Genomic DNA, 26,315 nt, shown 5'->3' with positions numbered 1-26,315 from the left:
CATTCCATAGTTTGTTTTCTTTGAATCTTTTTCGGTCTAACTCTGTTCCGAAACTAAGACAAGGAAAGGATGGTAAGATTGATTTACAGGATTCTCATTTGATACAAGCTAATATGCAAAAGGCACTCAACCTCGTTGGGAGAATCAAGTCGATCTCGACCTGCCATGGTGACTGATGTTTTGAAATTGAAAAACTCTTGAAAAGGGAAATCAAAGTTAAATGCCCACAAAAACAAAATGAAATTAAAAAAAAAAAGTTGAGTCCCACGTAGCTGACCGTCTTGGCAAAGGTTTGAAAAGCCAAGGTAACCCAAATGCTCTGTAATTGAAGTTGGAACAAAGAAGCCAGAAATGAAAGGCCTATAAGGGCAAAATAAAGTTGGAAAAGGTTAAGTCCCACGCGACTAGCCGTTGCAGCAAAGTTTGAGGAGCAAAAAGTTCCCCAATGCTCCGAAGAAAAGAAAAGAAAAAGAGAAAAAAATGATGAAAATGAAAAATAAAAAAGAAAAGAAAAGGGAAAGGCCTACGAAGGCAAAATAAAGTCGATAAGGTTGAAGTTCCACCGACCAACCGTCGTGGCAAAGTTTGGAAAAACCAGAGGTTCTCCAGGGCCTGAAATAAAATCAGTTCTCAGGGAACAAGCAGTTGCAGTTGAGATCTTCATCAAGGAAGTCGAGCTGAGATCAAGTGATTGGAATAGTCAAGGCCACAAAACCAATCACCGCTTCAAACTAACAATTGTTCTTTGTTTGAAAACATGAAACAGGTACAATCCAAAGCAAAGCAAGAAGCAGGTGCAACCAAAGAGAAACTGCGCAAGGGCTAGAAATAGTTTTGCAGCAATAATCAGTCCAAAAGGGAATCCTCCTCCGAATTCTTTCCTACATTTTTACTCATTTTAAAAGAAGAAAAAGAAGAAGAAGAAGAAGAAGAAGAAGAAGAAGAAGAAGAAGAAGAAGAAGAAGAAGAAGAAGAAAAATTCAAAATCATGGTAGCCTAGGGTCTCCAATCTCTAGCTACGTTATTCCAACATAGGATCTTATTCCCTAGTCGCTGCCAGCATAACCTGGTAGTCTTTTCCAATATAAGGTATTATTCCTTAGTCGTTGCCAGCATAACCTGGTAATGTTTTCCCACATAGGGTCACATTCCCTAGTCACTGGCAGCATAACCTGGTAGTCCTTTTCAGTATAGGGTTACACTCCCTAGTTGATCCCCGGCATAACCCGAGGACCTTTTCTTTTCCGTCATAACCCCAGGACTTTCCCTGCATAACCCCTAGACCTCCCCGGCATAACCCGATGACTTTCCCGGCATAACCCATGGACCTCCTCGGCATAACCCGAGGACCTTTTTCTTTTCTGGCATAACCTGATGACTTTCCCGGCATAACCTGTGCACCTCATCGGCATAACCCGAGGACCATTTTCTTTTCCACCATATCCCGATGACTTTCCTGGCATAACCTGTGGAACTACCCGGCATAACCCGAGGACCTTTTTCTTTTCTAGCATAACCTGATGACATTCCCGGCATAACCCGAGGGCCTTTTTCTTTTTCGGCATAACTCGATGACTTTTTAGGCATAACCCGAGGACCTTTTTCTTTTCCGGCATAACCCGATGACTTTCCTGGCATAACCTGTGGACCTCCCCGGCATAACCTGAGGACCTTTTTCTTTTCCAGCATAACCCGATGACTTTTCCGGCATAACCCGTGGACCTCCCCGGCATAACCCGAGGATCTTTTTCTTTTCCGACATAACCTAATGACTTTCCCGGCATAACCCTTGGACCTCCCCGGCATAACCCGAGGACCTTTTTTCTTTCCGGCATAACCTGGTCATTTTTCCAGCATAACCTGGTAATCTTTCCAACTTAGGGCCCCGATTCCTAGTTGATTTCATTATAGATGTAGGGTTCCACTCCCTATTCTCTTTTTCCCAAGGATACACAATCCTGATTTTATTGCTTTCAATAAAGAAATAGTTTAGATTTTGTTACAATAACTCACGAAATTTTTCTAGTGAAAACTGGGGCAGAAAAATTTCATTCGTTTGTTTGCTTTGGTGCACAAGGTTTGAGATGACCAAAAGAAGAATTCTCGACCCAAATAAAATAAAATAAAAAGAAATAATAAAATAAGTTGAACTCAAGGTGCAAAAGGTGAGAAAAGATGCGGACTACTCAAAATTTGATTGAAGTCACAAGCTTCGCATGTCCCGCCTTGATCCGAAAAGCTGAAGAAGAATAAACCAGCAGTTGCAGCTAACGAGCATCAAGATTCAGATCAGAGTCTACAGGAAGAACCATCCAAGACTCAAGATCAAGCTTCAGAAGATTTATAGATAGGAATCTTGTAACTCGTAGCTGAAAGTCTTAGCTAGTTTAGTTTTTCATTTTTCATTTTTCATTTTGGTGTAATAAGAAACCCAGCAAGTAGAAACAAGCAGCAACAGCAGTGAAATCACAGCTTCTCGGTAGTCCCAGCTACCAAAACTTCCAGAACTACACCGACCTAATTCCTTTATAGCCAAGGATATGTAGATAACTTTTGAAGCAAGATTCGGTCAGACTCTTTCAAAAGATGCTTCTCATGGAGTTTCGAACCGGTAAAAATCCCTCATAATTGCTCATTTTATCTTTGCCCAAAATTTCTTCGTGTTTCCGAGCAAAGAGGGGCAGCTGTGAGCATGTAATTTTTGCCCTATACGAAATACTCCTATAAAATCCCAAGAAAATAGATTTTCTGTTAATTATTTGCCATTTTAGGAATTTTTGTAGAATTGTTTTTAATTGTTTGCATTTTTGTGCATGTTTAAGTTTTATTTAAAACATGAAAAATACCATGCATTACATTTACGATTTGTTTTTACGTTTTTAGGATTAATTAGTAATTATTTGTTTTATAAAATGAAAATCACAAAAATGCTTCATTTTTACACTTTTCCTTTTATTATTAGGTTATTGATTTTTCTCTTTTAATTTAGGATTAAGTAGCTTTTATAATTTCTGTAATTAGTTAATTAGTTTAATTTCACATTTTTAGATAATCTAGGATTTTAATTTTAGTATTTTTAATTAAAGAAAAAGAAAAAGAAAAAAGATAAGAAAAGAAATTGAAGAAAAGATTTCATTGGATATTGGGCTAGTTCTTGTACCCAAATTAGGCCCAATTTTTCCTACCTAGCCCAAAAACCAAACCTACCCGCCAGCCCGTGACCCGGATTGGCGCTTTAAAACCCCACTTTCCTAAAATCTAGGGCTACACTTTACCCTAAAACCATTACCCCTAAAACGGCGCTGCTCTTCTTCTCGAATGGAGACCTTATCAGAAAAATCAAAAAAAATAGACCCCCCCCCCCTTCGTTCTTCATCATCACCAAATAGACCTTTCATTTCCAAACCAAAAAATGGAACCTTACCTCCACACTCTCGTCGCTCAAATACACACACATAAATGACTGAAGCAAAGTTAAAAAAGAAAATTCAAAGAAAGATCTGAAAATCACAAAGCTTGAAAACAAAGAAGAACTGAGATTTCTAAAAGAAGTTTGAAGAAAAATTAATTTCGAAATTCAATTCCTCTTTTTATGGTTTGTACGAGATGTGGAAGTCGATTTCATGGGTCTGAAATTCTGCTGCTCTACTATTGATTCACTGTATTGCTGAGCTCCATCTTCGGAGTATTTTGGTTGTTATTCGATTTTTGAAGTTGTTTCACTTGCCGCTAGGTATGTGATTGCTCACTTTGTAATCTTCCCTTAATTGTATGAATGAAGACTCGAACTGTTTTGCTAATCTATGTTTGATTTTTGTGTGTTCATTATGGTTGGCTACTAGATTCCTCTACATCTGATTTGTTTGGTTTAAGTGTTTAAATTTAAAGATTTAAGTTGGATATTAGTGATTGTTAGGAATGCCTTGAAGCTTAGTCAACGAATTATTCTGAATTATTTTGGCTGTGTAGTTGAACTTTCTCTCATGTCTAAATTCTCGGCCACTGTAAATAATTATTCATCTAGGATACTTAACAAAAGTATAGAGTAAATCTCAAAATTTATACTCTGGGTCTGTTTGACTGTTTTTATGAACATTATGATTCTCATTGTCAAGATGCTAGCGGAACCTGATATAAACGTTGTTGCGTGTTGCTACCGAATCTTTAGGAGCATTTTAATTTCCAAACTTCTAGGCAAAAGTGGTGAAAATAAAAGGCTACAGTTAGAAGAATTCTATCTCGTAGGAAATACACTAATTTAGTATGTTTATGTGGGATTTACGTACTTTTTAGTTAATAGGAAGAATTTTAGGCAGTAATTTGTTGATATTTGCCATTTCCTGCGTATTTTAATCAGATTTCCTCTCTATTGGAATCTTGTATACTCTTATTTACGTCAATTTGTTAGTAATGAATGAGAAGGAAAAATATTCCCTTTAGTGTTCCATACAGAGAACTTTTTGTGTAGAGGGGGGTTTGAATTTGCCTCAAGTACTGTGTGCTTAGGATTGTTATCGAAAGAATTGACGCAAGTCACAGACTATGGTCATTGGGAACTATTTGTGTGTTTGAAGCAAAATGTTTGGACTTAGCTATTTAGCCCATTCACAACTGTCAATATTAATCTAGTGAATCATATGAACATCCATAGTTTGCCTTAATTGAGTACAAATCTTTTAAAATGAATTGAGGCATGCCATCTACAAATGAATCCTATAATCCATAGCCATCACATAAATAAAAAGAAACTAGTGTATAAAACACTTTGAACATTCGTAATTTGTGTTAGGCACGTTTATAATAAATTATTATGGCTATGGGTACGGTTCCCGTGACATAATTATGATATCTATCGGGGGTGCATTTCATGTAACCCGATCATAACAACTTCGAATGTTAATAAAACAAACATATCGCGAACCGCGCGTGCATTTCATGTAGCGTGGTTTAAGACGTGTTTTAAATAATATTGAATCTTCCTAAAAGCGGTTTAAATTAATTAAAAGCGGTTATAAAGCTAAAATGCACAATAGGTTAAAATATGTAATAAATCGGATAATAGGCCAACTTTAATAGTTTAAGCAACCGTGCTAGAACCATGGAACCCGGAAATGCCTAACACCTTCTCCCGGGTTAACAGAATTCCTTATTTAGAATTTATGATTCGCGGACTTTTAAATAAAGTCAAAAATTTCCTCGATTTGGGATTTTAAAATAAACCGGTGACTTGGGACACTGGATAAATTATTTCTAGTGGCGACTCTGAAAAATAAATAAATAATCCCATTTGGAATAATGTCACTTTAATTGGAAAAACTCCTTTATATCCCCTCTTGTGGTGGTAAAAAGGAGGTGTGACATACACAATCCGGTGGGAGCTTCATACTCACTTCTTATGAGGCTGGTACTCTTCTTCCTGGCTTTATCGTAGAGACGTTATAGAATATGGCTATTGTACTATCTCTTTTGTACCTCTGATATTAAGAGTGATCTGATATGTTCTCAATCACGATTTCTATGATGTTCTGGGTCCAATAATCAGACTCCTGGTTTACTTAGTTCATATAACTCTTTAGTTTTTTCTTCCCTCTGATAAACCTTTATGTAGACTTAAGTTATCTTCCGATCTGCGGCTCATGGTATTAGTTATTACCTTAGCCTTTCATGGACGTTATAAATATCCATGATACAATCTTCTAACAGTTCAATCCTTTGTCTATGACCTGGACTCCATTCTCTTTTTTTAACTTATATCAGAGTCTTCTACGGTTGTATAATTGTCAAAATATATGCTGCATGGATAATACTCTGAAGTCTTAAGCGCGTTCATAATGTAACTAACTCTTGATCATTGACCGAATAATTCCTTTCATTCCATCTCAGTTGTCTTTAAACATAGGCAATTACTTTTCCTGATCTTTCTACCCTTTTGTTACATGCATACTTAGTTTATTTAGTTCCCATGCATGCTGGAATTTTTGTGCAACTCATATGGTCTCAAATATTACTTTCGATTTTACTCCCGTTCATTAGCCACGGTAGGTGTCACTTTCTTTTGGAGTGCATACAATTTTGTAGTGAGACTATTTTTGCATGACCATTTCTCCTTCAAGTTACTATGTTTAGGTTGAAGCCTTCCTCCTTATTTCCTCAGCTAGTCTTTCATTGTAGTACTTAGGGAGGACCCTCTGACTCTTGTAAAGCTGTGAGCTTATTACATCGTATACTCGACGAAATTTTTGATGTCCTTCCTCGCCTATAATTATCCATAGTTACTTGCATCTACGACCTTGTGCTTGTAGGGTTATTTCTGTACTGATATTTGGACTGTCTTCCCAGTGGCACTCTCTTTTATTTATTTAACATTCATACGGTACCTTTAACTACCCCAACTCCTATTTGAATATTTTTCAAAGGTCATGATTATGGTGAGACTAAATTCCCCATGTTGGGGTTCACTATGTTTATCTTGCACGATCTATTTATTTGTCTGCATCCTCTTGTCTAGCCATAACTAGGCTTTTCCTGAATCAACTACTAACTACTCATTGGCCCATTCTCATATCAATAATCCACAGAATTTTTCTTGGGTTATTTCCTTTGTCTTAACTTACGTCTTGCTCTGGCTCCTTATTTATCAATAACATCTCGGGCAGGAACCCTTACTTCCTCTCCTTGACGTCGTGTTTGCATAATGTTCTGGAATTGTAGCATATCTGTAGGATTTGGATAAGTGCAATCTCATTCCTTTCTTAATTTTTTATCGCAATTTTTCTTTATTATTCCATAGTTACTAGAACCACTTAATTCTGGCTTAATGTCACATCACTCCATATTCCCCCCTGTAGGGGAGTACTAAGATTTAGTGCTATAATGATCTACGTATAGATGTTTTACCTCTTTATCTTTGGCATTTTTTCACATCATCGATGACCCTTACTCGCCTTGCGGAAATCCTTCTGTACAAAGGATAACAAAATTCCTTACTCACGAGGGTGACACCTAGTATAACTGGCACACATAGTCCCTTACGCTTAGCTTTGCTCACATTGCTTGCTTTAGGGAAGCGTCTTCCTGAATTACCTTTAAAGGTTATTCTTCTGTCGTCCATTCTATTATTGCCGGAACGTAATCTCTGAAATTCTCACAATGCCGACTATTATCAAATCACTCGATCCCTACTTAATGTTAAGTTTACCTTATACACCAGCCCATACTGATTTTTATTACTCAGAGGTCTAACTTTTCCTTCTGGTGATCATGTTAGAGTCACGAACTTATTTCTAAAATAAGGATATGACTTTATGGCCTATACTCTTTTGTTGTCTCAAGGTCTGTCACCTCATTTTTTTCCTTCCTTTGACTATAGACTCTGTAATGCTATCATTTTTATGATCTACCGTTGTCATCCATGTATCACATCTTACTCATAATGCTTCATTAACTCTTTTCTTATTTCCGGCTAACATTTCTGTCTATCACTTTATTCTGAAAACTTCGACAAGACATTCTTTTGCTTTTAGCTCCCCTTGCTCCATCCACTGGCTCTTCGGGTTGCCTAACATTCTCCCTCTACTAGGGCCGATGGAGCCATATTAAGGTAATTATTTCTCCTTTCTAGGCTTCCAGTACCTATCTTCATAGTTTTTTTTTTTGAACATTCTAGTATTCTTATCTAGCTTTACTATTCTAGAGTGCACCAGCTGGGTGTCTCAAGCAATCCATTCATCATTTTGGGTTACTCTAACCCCAACCGGATTTTAATATCCCGTCCTTCTCTTAAACCATATATGTTAGCTCCCATATAGCATAACATCGATAGGTCTGGCCATTTGTACATACCTCTGTTAACTGTTGAAGGTAACTCAAAATGCTTATATTTCTCTGCCTAATTTGTAAATACTGATAATCTTCATTAACTGGGTACCTCATACCCTTTTTCACCTTGCTTCTTTTGCTTGTTGAAACTTGTATCTAGCTTCTGAATCTCTCATTGCTTCTCACCATATTGGTGGATAGATATTATTTCCTTAAGGCTCCTTATCAAGAAGCTTACACGTCTTAGTACACACATGATTTGCTGAAGACCTCATATTTATTCATCACAAGCATGATGCAAAATCGAGTTCCTCTGGGTTAACTCTTCCACAGCCATATTCAATCTCTTACCAACTGTCTTTTGGATGTAGGTATCATCTTATTACAAATAAAATTGAATTTAGGAATTTGAATTTCTACGACTGAGCTCTACCACACGATCTAGAGTAAGAAGAAAGAGTGACATTCCTAAATTCTCTGATATCACTTTTGTCAGACCCAAACCAATGGGCCGTGATTGGCACCTGGTGCCTTACTCAACTGAGTACCAACGTAACATATCTTTCGTATCACTCTATCATAGGTAAATAACCCAGAAAGGCGGTCATAAGATAACTAGAATAAACCATGAGGGAATGTTTGACATAAGATGATCCAACATGATATACTGACTTATACATATAACGTACGGGCCTATAAGGCCAAAATGATCACCTGTATACTAAACATAGGCCGACAAGGCCATACAATCTTTCATAGACATGACATATGTCTATAAGCCTCTAAGAATACATAACTGTCACAAGGTCGGGACAGGACCCTGACATACCAATCAATACATGTCCAAAGCATACTAATCAAATAAGCAACTCCAGAGCAAATGGAGTGCACCAACACCTTCCGCTGAGTTGATAGCCTACTTGGAGGACTCTCAACCTGTCTATCGAGACCTGAGGGCATGAAACGCAATGTCCCCAAGCAAAATGGACATCAATACAAATAATGTACCGAGTATATAATGAATGCAAATCAGTAAATAATACACATAAGAGAAACATGGAGTAAAAGACTCAACATGTAAGTATGAATAGCTCTGTGAATCATTTAATATTTATAATGTCATGCATATGCGTATAAATGTCATATGATACATAAGTATTTGGGTACATAACATCATCTAGCCTCTGAGGGCATCCCATCATATCATCTCAACCACTGTGGGCAAAATCATCAACGTATACCAGCTGATCAGGTGGTGGTACGTATATAACGATGTAACCTTTTCCCATGTCCCATATACATATAATATACGCATATATAACGCCATCTATTCATGGGTCAAATGTACATGTATACATGAATGAAATGCATAAAAAGTACGTTAACAAGATTTCTCAGAATGTCATGAGATCAATATGCATTTGATTAATATTATGAAATAAACTTTATCAACTTACGCATTTTCTGAGACCCATGAATAGATGATAGAATAATATGACACATGGGGAATCAAGAACATATGCACTCCTAGTACTTCTATGAATAGAGTCATTTATGAAAGTTATGCATTTGCTCGTTCCGTATGTATCGTATGGATAATGCCAAAAGGAAAGAATGGATAACCTTAACATACCTGAACCGATTCTCTTGAAAATCCTTCCAACACATGTCAAACGCGACAAAACATATAACGTCGGATCAAAGTAAGAAATAATCCATGTGATATTCTTGAGAAAGATTATACTGTGCTCTCTTAGAATCGCAATTCTCGTTGCTATTACCTTTTGTAGCATCATCCATCACTTAGCAAATACAAGCATCTCACTTAATAACTTAGGAATATTTTTTATAACTTGTGGGTTGTGGGCCCCACTTTGTAAGATGACTTGGCCAATAATTTCTTCTAAATATGCCACCTAATCTCTTAATTCAAAGAGTCATTGTTTGGTTGATCAAAAATGGCACTTGCTGCCACGTTGGGGTGCATTAAATTTTATCCAAAGATTTTAATTAATTAGTTAATCTCCCACGTAAAATTAATAATTACCCAATTATTCACATAATTAAGAATTATCTCAAATTACTTACAATACTACTCACTTTTAATACACATTATATGCTTTACTATCATGGTCATGTGGTACCTTGTATGGTACAAGTCCATAAATATCGGGCATTATAGCTTAGACTGTATTTTATCCCAAAATGTCAAACTTCGACGAAACTCATTTCCTTCGATTCACTCGCCCTTTCACCTTCACGAATTTATTTATCACTTATTTCAAAAAGCATAATACTTATAATCTCAAAATAATCTCATTTCCGAACTTACATCGATTAATTTACGACGAAACTTTAATGTACGAAAATGCGGGATGTACATCTCATTTTCGAGCTTTCATCAATTTATTTATAGTGTACTTTCAAGTACGAAAACATGGGGTGTAATAGAAGGAGCACTTCAACGTGCTATTCCAGCATGTTCTCTAAGAAGGCAACATAGTGGCAGATCTTTTAACTAACCTTGTGTTTTCTTTTGCAGGTACAATTGAGTTTCACTCTTTCTCTAAACTGCCAAGTGCAGGAAGTAGGCTACTTAACATTGACAAGGCTCACTTACCTAACCTTAGGGTTAGGATAGCAAAAAGAAAAGAAACGGGTTGATGCTAGTTGATACTTTAACATTGCCTGCCTTGGCTATCTTAACTAGACTTTGTATGTTGTGGAGTTGCTTGCTAGTGGTATTAGCATGGTTACATGCTTAATCTGATGGTGGCTCTTCAATGTACGAAGCAATTACAGCAGGTAGGAGACCTTCTTCTATTGCATATGTGAGTACACAAAGTCACATACTGGTACGTGTACGTCTTCACACATGCAGTCATGCAAGTGGCATTCAAGATAACTGGATTACTACGTATTGGTACAAGTATTGGAAAATTTATAACATGCTGGAGGTGAGGTTCGTGACTGCACATTGTCAAATTGAAGTGAGGTTAGTTCGAGATCACGTGATCTCATTAGCAAAGGCTACATACTACACATATATGGGCAGAGTCTTTTAGACGGCTTCTAAGGAGTGGTGTAGACGTTGGAGTTTCACATTTTTCTTGTCCTTTGGAATGCAAAACTTGGAGCCTGGTGAGAGATTTATAGGTGCTACTGTGGGGTGTTTGCACTTGTCTTGTGAAGTTACATACACCATATTCCTATTGAAGCATTCGTCTAATGCTCATGTAATAGCTAGTTTAATCCGCATATTTTTTCCTTATTGGAGGTTAGATCTATTGGTAGTAGTTGAAAAGTTTGTAAGATAGGGACCCTATTTGGGATTAATTTTATATATATATATATATATATATATATATATATATATATATATATATATATATATATATATATATATAACTTAGCAACTAGGAAATATGCTTAGTGGCATATTTTTTATAAAAACAATAGTCAAGAGTGGGTTAAATCTTCAAGTAAAATCAATGTTTTAGGTTGGGAGATCTTTAGCACCGATACACCACCATGATTATGACACGGAGACCGATCTCTGTCCGATCGGCTAAGCCGTCTCACCCTAATGTATGAGACTCAATATTGACCCACAACACCACTATGTGCGCGGCATGACGTCCGATCTCTGCCCGATCGGCTAAGCCGTCTCACCACAATGTCGTGTGGGTCAACATCGTCTTTGCTAGCTCTCAATTAAACTCATCCCATTTAAGGGGAATAATCTCAATATAATATAATGGTAATTTATCCCTCAATCAATCCCTACACCAGCACGTGTAGTTTCAGGCTTGGGTGTTTATGCCCCAGCCTTCCTCGGTGGCCTAACTATACTCCCAAAAACATCAATCATACAAATGAAATCACATTCGTTTCATTTCCTTTCATACTTTCTTTCATTTTAATGGCACTCTTGGCCACAATTGTAAATTATCATTCTTGGCACGATGGCCGCATTTTACAATTCACACTTTCTTTCTTTCATTACCTTTGAAAAAAATCATATATTCAGCTCATAGGCATGTAGGAATTCAAAACACATTGGGGATAAGCATAAAAGAGGAGTATAACATTATACAATCGGAATATGAATCAAAATATAGGCATTTGGAACATGATGGAAATAGGAACTTGATGAACCCATAATCGAAGTTTACGAGAATTTCGAGGAAGTGGATTCTACGGAAAGAGTTTAGCCAACATACCTTGTTTGAGCCTTCCTTAGATTATTACAATATTCCGAAACTTCTAGCGACTTTAATCTATTGGAGATATGACGAAATTGAATCATAATTAGGAAAGGGTCTATGGGTCCATCTCATTTAAGCATTTCATCAAACACTAGGTGTGCAATTTTACTACAAGGTTCTCCTATGGGATTTCTTTCACCCCACAACCAAAATCAACCAACAATTCATCCCGGGTAATTCAACAACCTCCAAGACCCTTCTATCGATACATGCATGCCATATCTTCAACTCCCTGACCTTTTTAGACCTGTAACAAACTTGCATGGAAGATTGAGAACAAGAACGTACCCGAAAAGGCGATGGCTTAGCAAATGGCTTCCTTGATTCTTCAAGATTGAGCAAGATGGTTAAGTAGAGTGGGTGGAGATTCTTCCTCCTCTCTCTAGTTCCTTCCCCCTCTCTAAAAATATCACACTTTTGCTCCCAAATAACCCCCTTAAATTTTTTTATTAAAATGGGATCAGGTTATAAAAATACAAAATGGACCATTTGAACTGGATCTACGATTGCAAATGCGATCGTGAAACATGTATGCGATCTGCAGAATGGACCGCAAAATGACCTCCGAAAACCTAGGTTGGCCTGGTCTGGTCTGCGGCAGATCTACGGTCCGCAGATCACTTCTGCGACCGCAAAACCTCCCTTCGGAATTTTTCGTGTTGATTTTACGATGGAAGTGCGGTTCGCGAAACATTTATGCGGCCGCATAATTGACCGCAAAATAACCTCCAAAATTAAGCTTCTCCTGATTAACTCTACGGTGTTTCTGCGGCCCACGGAGTAGTTCCGTGGCCGCATAAGGGACCGCAAAAATGCCTTATTTTGCCAATTTCTTCCACCAACTCCTCAATGCTTTGCACAACCCAAAAAGTCGGTACCGCGGACATTCCAACATGCTAGACTACCTCTCACCCCCAAAACCTCGAGTCCTGGGTAAAATTTTACGGGGTCTTACAAATCAACAACAATTAACACAAAACGACTCAAATCTAGTCAAATAAATTTCAATAACGTCAAACAAAGCCATAGGAATAAATTCCAAACAATAAATCTTTATTGTGTAATAAAATTTCTAAAAGTCAACAATACTCATCCAGGACCCACATGGTCAAAATCCAAGTAAATGGGTAAGTCCTGATTACCTATAACCCCACGAGTCCAGTTATATGATTAGATTCCAAAACCGAGTCCAAATCTATCCTCAAAATACACACTCTTAAGTTGTAGACAAAACACCAAATTTCATTTTAAAATTCTAAGTTTTAGGTGTATAAATCCATGGAGAATCAATGTATAAAACCAAATCCAAGTGAAAATTCCTTACCTCCAATGTAGTAGTGAAATTGCTCTTGAAAATCTCCTCATTTCGAAGTCTAGGGCTCAAAATATGAAAGAATGGGTAAAAACCCAAAAAAAGGCAACTTCTATACTATGCCCAGTAGTATTCTTCGCGATCGTGAAGGCCAAATAGTCTCCAGCCCCCCGCTACACTTCACAAACGCAATGCCTCCACTGCAAATGTGATGCACCTTCTACCAACTCCATGCAAATGCGACATACTGTAACGAACCGGCCGGTCATTTTGAGTATTTAAGCTCCTTCGGCGGCGTAAGGTCTTGAACAACTTCATATTATGTGTATCGACTTGCATGCAAGGTTGAATTCAGTTACCGGAGGATTCGAAGTCGAATTGGAAGAAGGAATCTAGTTTTGGAAGCTTAAGCGGTGAGAATTTGATCGGAATTGGACTTTTGAGTAAACGGCTCCAAAATGGGTTTTGGATGATCTCAACAGCTTCGTATGGTGATTTTGGACTTAGGCGCGCATCTGGATACAGATTTGGAGGTCCGTAGGGTAGTTTGAGTCATTTCGGCAAAAGTTGGAAAAAGTTAAAGTTTTGAAAATGGAGAAGTTTGACCCATATTTGACTTTTCTGATGCCGGGGTCGGAATGCAATTCCAAGAGTTGGAACAGCTCCGTCGTGTCATTTGGATCTAGTCTACAAAATTTGGCATCATTCCAGATTTGTTTGATTGGTTCGGCACGAGTTTTCGAAGTTGGAAGATTTTGAAGTTCATAGTTCGATTCGTGGCGCAATTGGTATTTTCGACATTGTTTGATGTGATTTGAGACCCCGAGTGAGTCCGTGTTAGGATATATAACTTGTTTGTTTGTTTAGACGGGGTCCCGGGGGCCTCGGGTGTGTTTCGGGTGGTCTTCGGGCCAATTTCCTCTATTTTTGGATTGCTGGTTTCTGGTGTCCAATATCCTTCTTCACGATCACGAAGCCCTGCTCATCGCATTCATCGCGTTCGTATCCTCACTTCTACGTTCGCGTAGCAGAACCAGGCCCTGGGCGCTGCTGATCACTTTCCTCTTCGCGTTCGTATATATTCCCTCATTTTCGCGTAGTTAGGTCATTTCGCTCTTCGCGTTCGCATACCACTTCAAGTATTCGTGAAGGGCAGTTGTTGGACCATCACATTTTTCCTCTTCGCGTTCGCGATCATGTTGTTGCATCCATGAAGCACAACTGCGCAGCTTTCATTTTCCTTCTCCGGGAACGCGATTGTTCTTCCGCGTTCGCGATGCACAAATACCTGGGTAGGCACAATATATTCCCAAATCGAGGGTTAGACCATTTTTATCATATTTTGACTTGTGGAGCTCAGTTTTGAGAGATTCTTTGTGGGGTTTTCAAGAAATTCGATTGGGTAAGTGTTCTTTACCTAGAATTTAGTATATTCCATGATTTTATCTTTATTTTTTTCATTTAATTTGTGTTTTGGGTTGAGGAAGAGGTTGGTTTTTGAAGAACATTTCTAAAATGAAAAATCATGATTTGAGGGACTAAATGGTATAGGAATTTGATAAATTTTGTATGGTTGAACTCGTATCGGAATGGGCATTCGATTTTTGTAAAATTTGTCAGGTTCCGAGGTGTGAGCCAGGGGGTCGACGTTTTGACCGATTTTTGGATTTTGTTAAAGATTGAGACTTTATTATCCGGAATAGTTTGTTATGAGTTTTATTTGTGCTTTGAAGTTATTTTGGTTAGATTGGAGCCATCCGGAGGTCATCTCACCCGAGAAGTTCATTTTAGAGTATTGGTTTATCTTCTTTGAGGTAAGTATCTTGCCTAACCTTATGTGGAGGATTTCCCCTTAGGATTTGAGTCTTCTATGTTGATTGTAGTTCGTGTACACGAGGTGACGAGTGCGTGCTCGGACTTATTTGTGGAAAATTGGCCTTTTAGGGTTCTTAGGTTCTTATATTCACTCTGTATGAAGTTGTTCTTGATATGACTGAGTTCCTATTTCACATCAACATGCTTAAATTAGAATTAATCGCTTTAGGATTCACTCTTATTGCAAATTTAACTCTTATTTGACTTAACTGAAGATTTTACCTCTTCTATTTTTATGCTATCTCTTCATAAATGCTTATATTTATTTGAAATTATCATCATCTCCTCCTATAATTGCTTAGTGTTAATTGAGGTAATGATTACCTTTCTGCTATCTATCTTTAATTGAATTGTTGAATATTCTTTGTAATTGCCCAGCCTTTAAAAGAAGTCTAGATAGCCTATGTTTAGTTGACTTGCCCTTATTTGGAACTATTTGACTCGTGTTAGTTTTTCCTTGTCGTCGAACTGCACATTGTGGAATCATTGTGGCATATTAGTTACTGCCTTGTTGATCTGCTCTCTTTATGCCTAGCATTCTTTACTGTGGTTGTTCCTTGTGAATGAGTTCTACCATTTCTTTGTGATTTAAAGTTCTTAAGTTGATTCACTTGTCGTACTTGTATTATTGTCATTGTTGTTGTTGTACTCGTTGTGGTGATGCACGAGGTTTCTGATGTGTTATAACTGTTTATCTCTATTGGTTGCGCTGCGTATTTACTTTAGGACTACAGAACGGTATTACTGTAGATCCCCCTGCATATTTACTTTGGGACTATGGAACGGTATTCTAGGAGGTCCCTCAGCACTACATATTTACTTTGGGAATACGAAACGGTATTCCGGGAGATCCCCTTGCACATTTATATTTGGGACTACGGGACGGTATCCTGGGAGATCCCATGTTGTTATATCTATGTTCTGAGCTACTGATCTTCTATGTTTACATTCTTTTAAACATTCTACATGTTGTCCATTCTTTTCCTTATACTTACTGGCTGGTACGAACTATATTAGGACATTTGCATAGGCATACACGTAGCCAAACACCCTTATCAGATAAAAGGTTTTCTTGATATTGCTGAGTATAGACGCATACCTTTGTTTACTTTCCTTTCATGTGAGAATGACTCTATTTGGCACGTGAGTCGTCAGTACGGTTATGACATGTGATGAGGGCATATGATGCCAAGTGTTTGGGTTAAGGAATTGAGACTCGTGTGTGATTATAAGACGAGGTATCACAGGGTGACTTATATTCGAAGGATACTTATTTGAAAAGATTATATTCGAAAGGTATTTATTTTGAAAGAACTATGTTTGGAATTGAAGGAAGTATATTTTGAAATATCTTTATTTGGAAGGATTATATTCTAAAGATTTCTATTCGAGAACTTATGGGTGAAAGATTTATACTTGAAGGATTTGACTAATTGATCGGAGTTTGTTGGCTAAGACCTGATGTGAAAACTGTCATAGTTGCTGAGTTAACACTTGTCTTTACCGTATTTATGATTTCGGATTTGGGTTGTGTTTCTGTTCCCTCTTCTGTGTGCTTATTTTGGTGTTCTACTGCACTTGTTGTTTCCCTCCTTATTGCAATCAATGTTTTAAAAGGCGGGGGTTGAGACATGGGGCGTAAGTCCCACGGATCTTTAAATTTTACTAATTTTAAGAATTTTAAGATAGTATAAAATAAAAATAATTATAAAAAATACATTAAAATCAAATAATCAATTTAAAATATTTATAAATTATAATTCAACTATGAAGAATACGAAAAGTATGACATTATTATAATATGCAAATTAGTTACAACGTCGTTACAACTCAAACATCAAAAGTAATATATTCGATGCGAAATCTTATATGTATCTCATAAGGAGTAATGAATCTTGAAAGAATTTCGATATTATTATTTGATTATTTTTTAAATACTTCTTTTATTTAATATGCTTTCTATTTGAAAGTGAATTTATATAAAAATATAATTCAAAATTTAAATATGATTCTCTAGCATCATTTATTTTTAAGTTTCAATAAGTTAATAAAATGACACGTAATTCACCATACTATACCATGATAACTAATTATTTGTAAATAGTTACTAGCTAATACTGAGCTATTAAATTAATAAGTATTATATCTCGTAAACGTAAAAAAATAATTTAGGAAAATAATTATAAAAAATTATAGATTATTAATAAAGATATAACAAAAGTTAATAAATAAATACATTTAAATGAAACATTTATTTAAAATTTACTATTAAAGCAGTCTTAGTGGATAACGTGCAATAATTTTTATTTTAATTAGGACATAAAATTGCCAGGTCATTAAATAAAAGACTCACCAATTCTGTCGTTAGTCGCGGGGGGTATTTTTGTTAATAGAATTAACGTCGTGTATTTTTTTTGAACGGATAGATGGACGGAGGGTATTTATAAACCATTTAGCAAACAATAGGGGTAGTTTAGGCCCTTTTCCGCTTTTTTAATAATTGGTATTTTGTCTTATATGTCATATCAATTAAATTTTTCTTCTCTATTAACTTTGATATTTCAATTAGTTTTCCCTTTTAATTTTCCTCCCCTTTAAAAAAAAGTTTGCTTTAGAAAGAGTAAAGTATAGAGAGTAATAAAACGTTTGCAATAAAAATAGGTTGCAAAGTTAAAAAATATGAAGGATATTTTTGTAAATAACTAAAAAATAATATAATACTTTAATACACCAAACCAAATATTGAATAAGAAATAATCTTAACATAACTAATGCCAGCATTACTAATTTCAACATTATTCTTATACCTCCTATCAAACGACCCTTAACATAGTAGTCATACATAAGTCAATAACATTTTATACTTTGTGGAATATTCGAACTGTTACTGTATAAAATGAGACGGAATTAAACTTGTCAAATTAGCCTGGGTATGGTTGGGCTGACTTTACCTTACTTCTACGAGATAGAAAAGATGACAAGACGAAACTTGTTAATTAATTAATAACAACGTCACTTCTCAAAGTTAAACTTATCCAGATTACTTAATGTCTGTTCAAGCAGAAGGACATTAATTTGCGCTATAGGAGGTGGTTAGAACTGCTGAAGGACTATGATATCACTATTTTATATTACCCGGGCAAGGACAATATGGTGGCTGATGCTTTGAGTCGCCGGGCGGAGAGTTTGAGGAGTTTGGCTTATTTACAAATAGCCGAGAGGCCCATGGTGATGGATGTTAAGGCCTTAGCCAGCCAGTTTGTGAGATTGGATCTTTCGGAGCCCAGTCGGTTTCTAGCTTGCGTGGTTTCTCGGTCTTCCTTATTTGATCGTATCAGAGAGCATCAGTTTGATTACCCTCATTTGCTTGTCCTAGGACAAGGTTCAGCACGGTGATGCCAGATATGTGACTATTGGCAATGATGGGGTATTGAGGATGCAGGTTCAAGTTTGTGTACCCAATGTTGATGGGCTTCGGGAGTTGATTCTAGAGGAGGCCCATAGTTCGTGGTATTCCATTCATCCGGGTTGCGCGAAGATGTATCAGAATTTGAGGCAGCACTATTGGTGGATGCGAATGAAGAAAGATATAGTTGGGTTTGTAGCTCGGTGCCTCAATTATTAGCAGGTGAAGTATGAGCACCAGAGACCGGGTGGGTTGCTTCAGCAGATAGAGATTCTGGAGTGGAAGTGGGAGCGGATCACCATGGACTTCGTAGCCGGACTCCCACAGACTTTGAGGAAGTTCGATTCCATTTGGGTGATTGTGGATCGGCTGACCAAGTCCGCACACTTTATTCCTGTGTGTACTACCTATTCTTTGGAGCAACTGGAGGAGATTTATATCCGGGAGATTGTACGTCTGCATGGTATTCCAGTTTCCATCATTTCAGATAGAGGTACTCAGTTCACATCATGATTCTGGAGGGCCGTACAACATGAGTTGGGTACTCAGGTGGAGTTGAGTATAGCATTTCACCCTCAGACGGACGGACAGTCTGAGTGCACTATTCAGATTCTTGAGGATATGCTCAGTGCGTGTGTGATTGAGTTTGGAGGGTCTTAGGATCAGTTCTTGCCATTGGTGGAGTTTTCCTACAACAACAGCTATCAGTCCAGCATTCAGATGGCACCGTACGAGGCTTTATATGGTAGACGGTGTAGCTCTCCGATGGGTTGGTTTGAGCCGGGTGAGGCTAGATTATTGGGCATAGACTTGGTTCAGGATTCTTTGGAGAAGGTTAAGGTAATTCAGGATAGACTCCGTACAGCCCAGTCCAGACAGAAGAGTTACGCGGATTGGAAAGTTCATCATGTTTCCTATCTGGTTTGAGAGCTGGTTCTGCTTTGGGTTTCGCCTATGAAGGGCATTATGATATTTGGGAAGAAAGGGAAGTTGAGTCTGAGGTTTATGGTCCTTTTGAGATATTGCGGCGTGTTGGGGAGGTTGCTTATGAGCTTTCCTTACCTCCCAGCTTGGTAGGAGTTCATCCGGTATTCCATGTTTCGATGCTCCGGAGGTATCACGGTGATCCGTCGCACGTGTTGGATTTTAGTTCAGTCCAGTTGGACAAGGATCTATCTTATGTTGAAGAGCCAGTGGCGATATTGGTCAGGCAGGTTCGAAAACTGAGGTGAAAGAGCATTGCATCAGTAAAGGTTCAATAGCGGGGTCAGCCGGTCGAGGAGGCGACCTAGGGGATTGAGCATGATATGCGCAGCCGTTACCTCATCTTTTCACTACTTCAGGTATGTCTCTATGCTCGTTCGAGGATGAACGAATGTTTAAGTATAGGAGGATATAACGACCCGGCCGGTCGTTTTAAGAATTAACACCCCGATCCCCTATTAACTGTTTTCCCTGTGTTTGTTTCCGCTATTGTGAGTTGAAGGGAGGATTTATTTGGAGTTTCGAAGAATTTTGGGACACTTAGTCCCTAAATGAGAGTTTAACTTTTAGAATTTGGACCGTAGTCGGAGCAGTGTGAAGACGGCATCGGAATAGAATTTCGTCAATTCTGTTAGCTCCGTTGGGTGATTTCCGCCTTAGGGGCGTGTTCGGTTCGTATTTTGGAGGTTCGTAGATTATTTAGGCTTGAAATGCCGAAAGTTAAATTTTTAAAGTTTCCGGTTCGATAGTGTGATTTTGATCTAAGGGTCGGAATGGAATTTCGGAAGTTGGAGTAGCTATGTAGTGTTGAATGTGAAGTGTGTGCAAAATTTCAGGTCATTCGGACGAGGTTTGATAGACTTTTTTATCGAAAGCGTAATTTGAGAGTTTTTGAAGTTCTTAGGCTTTAATCTGATGTTAATTGGTTGATTCGATGTTGTTTGAGGTATTTTGAAGATTTGTATAAGTTTGGATATTGGTATATGACTTGTCAGTGCTTTTGGTTGAGGTCCCGGGGGCCTCGGGATGATTTCGGGTGGTTAACGGGAAGTTTGGAGTTGAGTTTGGCAGCTGAAATTTTATGGTTGTTGTCAAAACCGCATCTGCAGTTGGGAGGCCGCAGGTGCGACTCCCACAGATGCAGAAGAAAGCCGCAGAAACGGCCAAAAGGTGAGTCAGGTGGAGCCGCAGAAGCGGACATCTTGACGCATCTGCGATGGCGCAGGTGCGAGAGAGTGATCGCAGGCGCGGTCCCAGACCTTTAAGTGAAAATCGCAGGTGCGGTGGGTTATACCGCAGAAGCGGGAATTGACCGCAGGTGTGGAATCCCTAGGTCAGAAGGTATATATTTCACCCTTCGCGATTTTTGGCCATTTTTCTCAATATTTCATTCGAGGTGCAGCTTTTGGGAGCCATTTCAAGGGAAATTTTCAGAGGGATTCATTGAGGTAAGGTCTTTGGTTCCTAAGCTCGTTATTATAGTGATATTTATCGTTCTAAGCATGAAATTTGAAGGAAAATCAGTGGTAAATTGGGGGTTAGGGCTTGGTTAATTGGAGAGCTTTGAGTAGTGATTTGAGAGATCATTTGAGGTTTTATTTTGGTACTTTTGGTATGACTAAACTCGTGAGAGTGTGAGGATTATGAATTTGTAAATTTTACCCGATTTCGAGACGTGAGCCCAAGGGCGTTTTGGTCATTTTTCCTAATTTCACGTATTAGCTTAGAATTAATTAGTGGAATCAGTTACTTGAAGTTATATTTACATTATGCAATTGATTTGAATAAATTTGGGCCATTTGGAGTTGAGTACTCGTGGCCAGAGCGTGGTTTCAGGTTGATTATTTGAGCCAGTTCGAGGTAAGTGGCTTGCCTAACCTTGTGTGGGGGAACTCCCCTTAGGATTTGGTATTGTTGATATTTGAAATGCCTTGTACGTGAGGTGACGAGTGCGTACTTGTGCTAATTATTGAAAAATCCTGTTTTCATTAATTAACTATAATTGTGCTTCTTTTCCTGTCTATACTACTTGCAATTTAAGCTTACTGCTAGCTTAGAGAAGCATACCTAATTGACTTAATTGTTTTATTTGCTCAAACTACCTTACTAATTTTATGCAACATGCTAGGTTAGAAATTAATGTTTACCTTCTATAAACTATTGGAGAGAGAGAGAATATCAACATGAAAATCATGAGACAAATGTTAATGGTCAACACTCAACAACCAAAAACAAAAAATATCTATATATTCTCCTAGATAGCTAGCATCCATTCGTCACATATGATGTGATTTGCTACCAAGTAGCAATGAACCATTTCTTCAAGTTGCCGGAGGACTGCATATCAGCAATTCTTTCACTGACAAATCCTGCAGCTGCAGCAACATCATCGGCTGTATCCAAGGGATTCAAGTCCGCCGCCGAATCAGATGTTGTTTGGGACAGATTTCTTCATCAAGCTCAAATTATGATCTCCTCTCCTCCCATTTGCGCCTCCAAAAAAGAGCTCTTCCTTAGCCTCTCTCACTCACATATCCTCCTTGATGGAGGCAAATTGGTACGTAACGTAAATCCCAAGTTGTAATCCAATCATGTTTGGTTTTTTTCATTTGTGGTAATCATGTTTTAAAAGAAAAGTTGGGACTTGCTCAAACCTGTGGGTGTAGCTTATATATAACTAATTCAATACTTTCAACGCAAAATATGAAAACTAATCTGAAAGATTTAAAAAAATAAGTATTATATTTTGAAACTATAATTATTATTTTTTTATTTTCAAACGGAACTCATAGTTTTAAAAATAAAATAAGTTCAGTACAAAAAAAAACTGTTAAGAATAATTGAATATATCAATGTTCAGATCTTGAATCCGACTCATTTGAAAACTTATCCTAGGGCAAGGCAGTCGTAAAACGCCGTGCATGAGACTTTGAACTTTCATTAAAGAACTCAAGGATATGCACTGTTCCGTAATTCTTAAGCTTCTGCAATCGTACACGTGTAGTTGAAACTCCACCCAAATATCAAATTGATCGACTGGCCACAAAAGATATGGCATTAAATGTTCAGAAAACCTACTCAAAATGTCAGTATCTTAAAAAATATTAAAATTGCTTAGTGAAAGTTATTCGGTATTAGTACCTTCGCTCCTAACGTATACGCACAGATGTGTGGAGACTATTTTGTTTCGTAGGACAAGCAAGATACATGATTCATAATTTCATCATATTCATTAAATTTTTATATTTTAATTTCTTTACATATTTCACACGAACTTATATAATATGGCATTTTATAATAACAAATTGGTGATTTAGGCTAATATTATTGTGCATCTCCCCCACTCTCTCTATATATATACCGTCAAACCTCTATGTATATATAACAACACTTCACTATAAAAGTCAAGTTTTTTCGGAACCAAATTTCATGTTCTGTTATAATATTTTTTTTATAGCAGCACTTCGCTATAACATCTAAAATATCTGAAACAAACGAGACTGTTATAGAAATATTTGACTCTCTCTATTATATATAATCTTTTTTCTTCATTTTTCTCTTGAACTTTATACAAGTTCTAACATATCTTTAATACTTTTTAACTTTTCAAATGTTACTATTTTTTTTCCAGAAAATATATAAACTAAACGTTTCAAGGGGCTTCCACCGTCTAAAGCAATTAGCTTAAAAAATTTAGTAGATCTTAATAGGGATGTAAATCAGGACCGCGGGATAGGGTAAGTCTTGATGTGCTAATATTTTGACCTGCCCACCCAATTTAGCATCTTTTTAAGAATGTTGCCCTACCCCATTTAAGTGTCCTTTGAATTCGTTTTTTACTTTTTCCTTTGTGGGTGCTCTATTTAATCTTTTAAACAAAGTACACGTTTATATTTTTAAAACAGAAACGATGAGCATTAGTGAATGCTGCTTGATTTCTTATTATTAAAACATAAACCATGGAGTATTATCTTATTGTCTGTTACTATTAAATCACGGCAAGACTAGAATAGAACATAATATTTGCCTAATTAAATTGAATAATCAGTTAAATTCCAATTAATATAAGATACTCGATCTGTTTCAATTTATGTGAATCTGTTTGATTGGGTACGAAGTTTAAGAAAAAATAAATATTTTTGAAATTTGTGGTCTTAAACAAGTCAAAAAGGAGTCCAGTGTATTCGTGTGACTATAAAAACTTCTCATTAATGGTAGAATTGAAAGTTTAAGTTAAATTATTTTCAAATTTAGAAATGGGTCATTCTTTTTAAAATTGACCAAAAAGTAAATAGGTTCACATAAACTGGAACGGGGTATACTTTAGCTTGTAAGGTGAATCACAAGATCATCGTATTAGTGGCAGATTCACGTCCTAAGATATGAAATAATTTGCATATCCTTTTGTAAGAACCTATTCTGAAGCATGTAATCTGCCAACTTAGCAAATTGATAAAACTTTTTTGAAAATTAAACTACAAAAATAAATTATTTTATCCTCGTTATACAATCAATATTTTATAAAATAAATTATATGGAGGTAGTGATAGAGGTTTGAGACAAAAATTGTTCAATCTTTGATCCTTAGCCACGTAGTCATATTATCAGTAGAAAAAATTCAAAAAGTTTATCAGAAAATGAAAAGAAAAAAAAAAAACTTTACCCAAATTTAGGACGAGAAAGTAACTGATAACGAAACGCAAGGACTAATCTGAGCTTCAAAAGCAGCAAAAGGCTCACATTTCCATACCAGCTGCCCAATGTGGGTCTGAAGCCTGACCAACCACTTGTCCTGTCTCATTTAAAAATTTCAAAAATAAAATTTTGCCTCGTCCTGCCCCGTTTAAGCAGCAAGACTTACGTGCTAACTTGTGATCAGTCAACAACAATTTTTACTTTATTACCACAAAATTTTACCTAATGTTCTTATTTTAACCGTATAATATTGCAGAGTTTCTCACTTGATAGGTGGAGTGGAGACAAATGTTTCATGGTGGCACCAAAGGAACTTAGTATTGCAGGGATTGACAACCCACGACAATGGGAATGGACAATTCGTCCTAACTCAAGGTTTTAGTCTTTCTCATTTCATGTGTTTGATTATTTTACAAGGTTCAAATGTTTGTAAAAAAAAAACAATATATATTCTTACAAATATTTATTCCAACAGATATTATAGATTGTCGGAAGTGGCAATTCTTAAATCTGCACGTTGGTTGGACATTCGAGGGAAGATAAGAACTATAATGCTGTCTCCAGAGACACACTATGCAGCGTATCTTGTATTCAAATTGGTGAATGATGCATATGGCATTAAATTGTTGAATGCAGTGGTTAGATTTGTCAACCATGAGAGTGAAAGTGAAGCTGTAAAACGAGCAACAAATGTGTATATTCCGAGTACGTCAAGATTATTTTTCAAGAATAAAACTGGCCCACTGTATGAAAATTGTGCACAGATAAGAGTTGATGGATGGATAGAAATACAATTGGGAAAGTTCTATAATAAGGGAGGTGATGATGGACAAGTAGAAGCAAGATCTATGGAGATTGAACGCCTTCATGACAAGAGTGGCCTTATTGTCGGAGGAATTGAGTTTCGCCCCCAATCGTATAAAACTAATAGCCCGTTTGGCCGCAAAAATCAACTTATTTTGAGAAGTGCTGCTTTTTTTCAAAAGTGTTTTTATCAAAAGTACTTTTGGTGAGAAACAGCTTGTGTTTGACTAATTAGTTTGAAAAACACTTCTGAGCAGCAATTAGTGTTTGGCCAAGCTTTAAAAAATTGCTTCTAAGTGTATTTTTCTCAAAAATACTTCTCAAAAAAGTGCTTTTGGAAAGAAACTACTTTTTTCTGTTTCTCTAAAACTACTTTTTTCTGTTTCTCCAAAACTACTTTTGCTTCTCTTTAAAAGCACTTTTTTTCCTTCCAGAAGTTTGGCCAAACACCCCAAATTGAGGCCAAAAGTGCTTTTGACCAAAAATAAGCTTGGCCAAACAGGCTATAAATAAGCTGTTGTTTTCGTGCTGTATCTAGCTGGATTGGTTAGTGTGTACATAATTGAATATGAATCCTTAAAAATATTTCCCTTTTGCTGTAAATTTTTTGAATTGCATTCTAGCTCAAGCATAAGCTGGTCTCTTCCAAGTGATCTTTTTACTAAAGAGCGATTAATAAGAAATTAACTGCCCTATGCTTTGATATTTAAATTATACAGATTTTTGTTCCATTGTACCCATATGCGTCACTGTGCAAATCCCACATGGAAATCCCATGTGCCACGTCCCGAAATTTCAACCTCGGGACCGTGATGGTACCTAACACTGCAAGCCAATACAACAAGATAATATGGAAAGAAGAGCAATAAATATCTAACAATTGAACGATAACATAATATCAACCACCCCAAGATTTGGTGTCACAGGTACATGAGTGTCTTGATTCGACTAAATGCAAGGTTTGAAAGAAATACATCACTGTCCAAAATAAAAATGGAAAAGTACAAAAAATAGGAAAGTGACTCCAAGGCTTGCCAACAAAATGCAGCTCTACCTCGAATCATTGACGGGTATCTGCTAAGTGCCTCTCGAGACTCCGCTAGTACCGATGTCAAAATTTTCACAAAAAGTACACTAGTGTAGTATGAGTACA

The 26,315-nt window shown here is 37.0% G+C and overlaps 1 protein-coding gene across 1 annotated transcript; it reads left to right on the top strand.

Annotated features, from left to right (window-relative positions):
• Positions 1-21,855: 21,855 nt before the first annotated feature.
• LOC104226307 (F-box protein PP2-B10-like) lies at positions 21,856-25,507 on the top strand. The gene is made up of 3 exons (XM_009778256.2): positions 21,856-22,220; positions 24,615-24,733; positions 24,834-25,507. The coding sequence occupies exons 1-3, from the start codon at positions 21,972-21,974 to the stop codon at positions 25,369-25,371; spliced, it is 906 nt and encodes a 301-aa protein (XP_009776558.2). The 5' UTR covers positions 21,856-21,971; the 3' UTR covers positions 25,372-25,507.
• The last annotated feature ends 808 nt before the right edge of the window (positions 25,508-26,315 follow it).

Source organism: Nicotiana sylvestris, chromosome 4, assembly GCF_000393655.2.
Source record: "Nicotiana sylvestris chromosome 4, ASM39365v2, whole genome shotgun sequence".
Classification (NCBI taxonomy): domain Eukaryota; kingdom Viridiplantae; phylum Streptophyta; class Magnoliopsida; order Solanales; family Solanaceae; genus Nicotiana; species Nicotiana sylvestris.
Note: the sequence above shows the minus strand (reverse complement) of the source record. Positions and strands in the feature narration are given on the sequence as shown.